Source organism: Solanum verrucosum, unplaced genomic scaffold (assembly GCF_900185275.1).
Source record: "Solanum verrucosum unplaced genomic scaffold, falcon-dt-bn FXZP01000177.1, whole genome shotgun sequence".
In the NCBI taxonomy this organism is placed as follows: Eukaryota; Viridiplantae; Streptophyta; class Magnoliopsida; order Solanales; family Solanaceae; genus Solanum; species Solanum verrucosum.
In genome coordinates this window covers 167501-173483 of record NW_026020401.1, presented here as the reverse complement: position 1 = coordinate 173483, position 5983 = coordinate 167501, and the positions used below count along the sequence as shown (strand labels likewise).

General features: G+C 35.7%; 1 protein-coding gene across 1 annotated transcript; it reads right to left on the bottom strand.

The window, feature by feature from the left end:
• Positions 1–1979: 1979 nt before the first annotated feature.
• Positions 1980–4592, bottom strand: LOC125839871 (wall-associated receptor kinase 2-like). The gene is made up of 3 exons (XM_049518855.1): positions 3682–4592; positions 3219–3395; positions 1980–3124 (listed from the first exon to the last, which is right to left on the bottom strand). Exons 1-3 carry the CDS (start codon positions 4586–4588, stop codon positions 1980–1982), a joined length of 2229 nt encoding a protein of 742 aa, XP_049374812.1. The 5' UTR covers positions 4589–4592.
• Positions 4593–5983: the final 1391 nt, after the last annotated feature.

Below are 5983 nucleotides of genomic sequence, written 5' to 3'. Positions count from 1 at the left end.
ACAAAGCTGTATTATGTTTATAAAAGAAAAGTTGAGTTTGTTATCATTTTATCCCTAACGATCTAAGTTGTTTACATTCCTTTACAAGCTTTATATGTATGGCTCGTGTCTTACTGCTTTACTTTGAGTCCAGTTATTTATATGAGTCGTTCAGAGTCAAGGTAAGTGATCTCTTGTTCTCCTTTCAAGTTTAAGTTGTGGTTCAGCTTTTCCAGCTCACATATTCGTACATTTCATGTACTGATGCCAGTTGGCCTGCATCGTCTTATGATGCAGATACAGGTACCCCGGATCAGCATCCTGCGCGTCGTTGATCCAGCTGAGCACTCCAGAGTCTGTGGTGAGCCTCCTTGCATTCCGGAGGACTCAATTATTTTGTGTACTTAGTTTTGTTCTATTAGGATGTTGCGGGGTCTGTCCCCACATCCATCTCAGTATATTAGAGGCTTCAATAGACAGTCAGTTAGTTTTGAGTCTCTCATCCATGTACATGTATATATGTGTAAATATTCTATTTTGAGACTCGAGTTGCCCTTTGGGCCATATTTTTATTAGTTAAGTTGTTTATGTCTTTGCATGACATTGAGTTATTCGGTTGAGTTAAGTTTCCGCTGAGTTAAGAAAGCCAGGCCAAGGGTTCGCCTGGGGCCAGCAACGGTCTCCAGGTGCCGGTCCCGCCCAGGGTGTAGGCTCGGGGCGTGACATTTTGAAAACCAATACTATTTGGTTCTATTTTGATTTAACTAAAATTAATCGCAAAAATAATCAAACCGAACAGAGAAATTATATTTATATAAATGTTACAATTATTTATATACTATTTATAAATAAAATATAAATATTTTGTTAAACTTTAATTAAGTCTTTAACTTTACCATTTTCTCAAGCTCAATACTTAAATTTTAGTCTAACTAATAAAACTTTAAGTCCAAGTCCATCAAAATCCATTATTTTAATCTTTACCTATCCTACCTCACATCAAAACTATTGGACATGAAATTTTAGGAAAAAAGACTAGCTAGTAAACATTCCTTGGTTGACTAGTTAAAAAAGTGTTAGGAAAAATGATTTTAATAGCTCAAAAACAAGTATAATATTTTCTTTAATTGAAATTAATTATTAATCACCTTAAATAATCTTTACTGACTATTATATTTTGACGGATGCAATTTTTAATACTCTCTTCATTTCATATTAGTTGATTATTTTTACTTTGCATGATGCTTAAAAAATCACTTGAAAGATGTTAAGGGGGTATATATGTATTTTCTCAAAATTTAATAAATGAAAAGTTTTTTGTATATTTTATACTTAGATACATGTATTTTTGCTATCAGATATACAAAAGTAGAAAGAGAGGCGAATGAGATTCATAGGTATCCTAGATACATACAAATCATACTAGATACATGAATCTATATGTATCTAGAGTGATTCACATGTATCTGGGATCCCAGATACATGAGAGAGTGGCGAGCGAGATGGAAGAGAGGCGAGGGAAGTGAGCGAGATTTACTATGTATTTCAGATACATGTTGATCCACTTGGATACAATGTATCTATAACAAATTGTACTTAAATTTGACTTCATGTATCTGTGATACATGTATCTAGACGTATTTGGAGACACCAAAATCTGATAAAATACATAATATTGTAAACTAGAGTGTATCTGATTAATTAACTCCTAAACTAGTGGAATTTACGTAAGTTAAAATGAATGAACATGGATTTTAAGAGGAGAGATGGAGAAATTGAAATATTTTAGGAAGATCCAAAATAATTTACTTCAAAAGTTTATGGGCTACAAATACTGGCCAAAAAAGTTTAAAATTGTCATTGTGGCAACTTCTCGAAACAGGGCTACAAGATACCAACTTCTCGAAACAGGGATAGTACAGTAAGAGAAATCTAATACCATTATTAGTAGCCTGGATTTTGGATCAACTTAGATTGTAAGTAGGATGCATGATTGATAACTATCTGAATTGGGGTTTTTTTCCATAGGCGTCCATTGGAACTGTGTAAAGATCTGATAAATCATTATCTTCGTGTACATGTTGATTAGACCAAGAAACTCCAGTTACCTTCCTCAAACCTTCAAGTTGAATAGCCACTTCCTTCATTGTAGGCCTATCTTCTCCCTGCAATTGAAGACAATTCTTCACCAGCTCAGCCATCTGTTGAAGTTGCTCAAGATTCCCTTCTCGCAAAATACGACGATCAAGAATTTGAAATAAGCGATTATTATCTATGGATGAAACAAAATAATCAGCCAAATTCTTTTGATCATCGTTTCTATCTCCAGAAACTGGCTTTAACCCTGTTAGAAGTTCTGCCAGAACTACTCCAAAGCTGTAAACATCACTTCTATCCGTCAATTGACTTTTGAAAAAATATTCAGGATCCAAGTACCCAAATGTACCTTGAACTAATGTAGCCACACGTGTTTGATCCAAAGGGATGAGCCTTGAAGCTCCAAAATCAGCCACTTTAGCTGTGGAAAATTCATCTAACAATATGTTGGAAGACTTGACATCGCGATGAATTATAGGCATCGAGGCAAATGAATGAAGGTAAGCAAGTGCAGTGGCTGTCTCTATGGCAATTCTCAACCGATTTTGCCAATTTAACCAACCCCCTCCACGTTGATTGTGAATGTGCTCGTAAAGAGTTCCTTCAGATACATACTCATAAACCAATAAAGGAACTTCATCTTCCAAACAACACCCGAAGAGCTTCACCACGTTTCGATGGTTGATTTGAGTGAGAATAAGCACCTCATTGATAAACTGCTCAATTTGGCTCTCATCCACAATTCTAGATTTTTTAATTGCAACTATGCGATTATCACTTAGCACACCTCTATATACAATTGCATTGCCACCACGACCAAGAATTTTGTAATGGGCATAATTGTCTGTAGCTTTCTTGAGCTCCTCAGCTGTGAAAATTTTTGTTGCTTTCATACCACCGTCATTAGTGGAGATTCTGTGTTTCAATAATAAACCACCATTTTGTTGGAAGAATTTCTCCCTGACTTCAATCAATTTCCTTTTCCTTATTCTGAAACAGAGCCAAATTGTTCCAACCACTAGGGATATAAAGCCAACAGCTCCTATACCTGTGTATCAAGTTGGTGTTTCAAACCACATATAAAGAAATTCTTTATTATTCAAAAATTGTCCGGAATCCTGAAAGTATACCAAGATATTTACCTGCGGAGAACTTGATCCATGGAAACTGATTAGGGTAGGGAGCAATACAACCACGACCATCCTTCTTGCCGTCACCAGTATATCCATGGGGACAAGAACAATTGTAACTTCCTGGAGTATTTATGCACATCTTTTCACACAAACTGTTTTTTGGATGATCAGCACATTCATCAATATCTGATAAAGATCAAATCAATATAATACTGTCAAATTAATGCATGAAAGTTACATTCTTGAATATTTTGTGACGCTTTCTGTTGAATACACTTCATAGTTCAGACTTAAAGTTAGGTTTACACAGTATGAGAAATAATTCTAAAGAACTAAACAACTTTTATTGATTTCATTTTTAGTATAACATCAACATAACAATAATGTTATAAAGCAATATAGACATTTATCTAATCCAAGAAAAACATGTGTCACCTTTTAACTTAGTGAAAAATTGAAACATTACTTATACCTTGACAGCCTTGATTGAGATAAGGATTGCCATGATAACCTGGATTACAGCTGCAGCGATAGCCACCAAGACCAGTATCGGAATCAATGCAGTAGCTATTTTCAGTGCAAGCATAATCCTCTGTTTTCCGAGCTTGCGTGCAAGTAAGATTCCCGATGGCCCATTCCAGGACAATGGGAACAGTGGCCTTTAACCTCTCATAAAAATAATCAACAGTTAGATCATCACCTAGATCTGGCAAGCCCCGGAAATGAAAGCGATCTGCCTCGCCCAGAAATGCATAGCCACATGAATTAAAGGACCAAACGTCGGTATGGTTTCCAGTGCTAGACATGGTTGTGCTATAGTATTTCAAGCCCTTGGGTATCTGTTTCTGGCAGCAGCCTTTTCCCATACACTCTCCTCCTTTCATCACATCCTCTCTGCTTGTACAGCTGACACTGCAGCCATACTCAAAGTTGTTAGGCCCCGAGATTGCACCGTAGTCATCGCAACCAACTACAATAATCCTGTTCAGCGCAGAGAAACTATACGGACTTGATTCCAAAAATATTCTGGATACCATTCTCTGACCGTTCATAGCTCCAGTGGAGTTGTAACATCTCCAACCGAAGACATTGGAGATACGCAATTCAGCATCCGAGATGTCATACACCGTCAGATGGTTTCCTATAAGGGGTTTATCAGAATTGTTGCACTGGATCTCAAACCCCGAATCAAAAGCACAGCCTGAGCCAATACCGAATGGGTATGGAACCGTAACGTTTCCACACTGGTTAGTGCATCCTGGTTTTGTGACATTGGCACCTTTAGTTGTGTTTTGGGCTGTGGCTAATGTTAGTATTAGCACACAAACGTAGAAACAAGCAATTTGGTAAGAAAGCAAAATCATTTGTTTTAGTTCCATCGTTTTTGACAATTTCCAAAATGATGCAAACTAGTAATTCAACCAACAACTTACTATAATTAATATATAGACATAGTACTATGATTCTCTTACTCTCATATTAATAAAAAAAATGCGAAGACTTGGGGTCAACCATGCCTAAGGGACCAGGTTCACCACTGGGTTCAGAAGACTCAAGAGGGATGACGTTGACTAAATTAAACACAAGTCTTACAAATCTGTCACATTGCACAGAGAAAGATTTCATGCGTAAATTTCCAATCAAACAGTCAAAAAATGAAAAATACCACATGAATTGAGACAATAGGAGTAATAAGTTTTGCATGAAAAAAAAAACGAAATCATCATCTCCACATATATTGGACATAAAATTTTAGAAAAAAGACTAGCTAGTAAGTAGTAACTATTCCCTGGTTGACTACTTCAAAGAGGACTGACTTGTGAGTTGTGTACTTCGAATAGTCATTTACACGTACTAAATATCATATCAAGTAAGGGGTGTAATAATATTAGCTTACGAGTTTCTCTCGAGTAGAGGCGGATTTGTAGCAACATGTTAATGACAAAAGTCTCACATTGATAATTAATGAGATGAGTGACCTCTTTATAAGGCTTGGACAATCCTTTTTCCTTTGAGTTAACTTTTGGGGTGTGAGTTAGGCCCAAGACCTAATTTCACATGATATCAGACAAGGTCCATCTCACCCAAAGTTGGAGCCCCCAAAAATCAAAAATTGCACACACTAAGCATGAGGTGAGGTGTTAAAGAATGATAAAAGTCTCACATTGATAGTTAATGAAATGAGTGGACTCCTTATAAGACTTGGGGCAATCATCTTTCCTTTACACTAGCTTTTGGGATATGAGTTAGCCTAAGACCTAATTTAACTCAACCACAACTTGCAAATCACCAATTTTCGGGAATCCTCACAAAACGGATGAAGATATCCTCTAGAAGATGCATAGTGTACTTTGTGCTTTAAACCCTAGAGTCATATATATTATCATGGAAAAATCTATATACTCCAACACCTATAATGATATAATTTTATGTTTGGAGTCCTTTGATTTTAATACAAGTTAGGATAAGATTAGTTATGGTGTGATAAATTATGTTGAGATTGTTTCTTATTAAGTGTTTGATTTGTTGTATTTAAATAAAATGCATTGCATAAATTTTAAGAACAAGTTATTTATTTACAAAAATTCCCTTCAAGAATGTGAAAAAATTGATGTGTAAAAATCTCAAGATAAGTTATTTCAGGATTACTATACCACCCAAGGTGAGGGATAACTTATTCTGATAGTAGTTATTACCCGAAATGATTTATAGCCACATAAACAACTACCATTTATATTAGATCATAAGTTAAAACAAAAAACTTTATTTCTTGA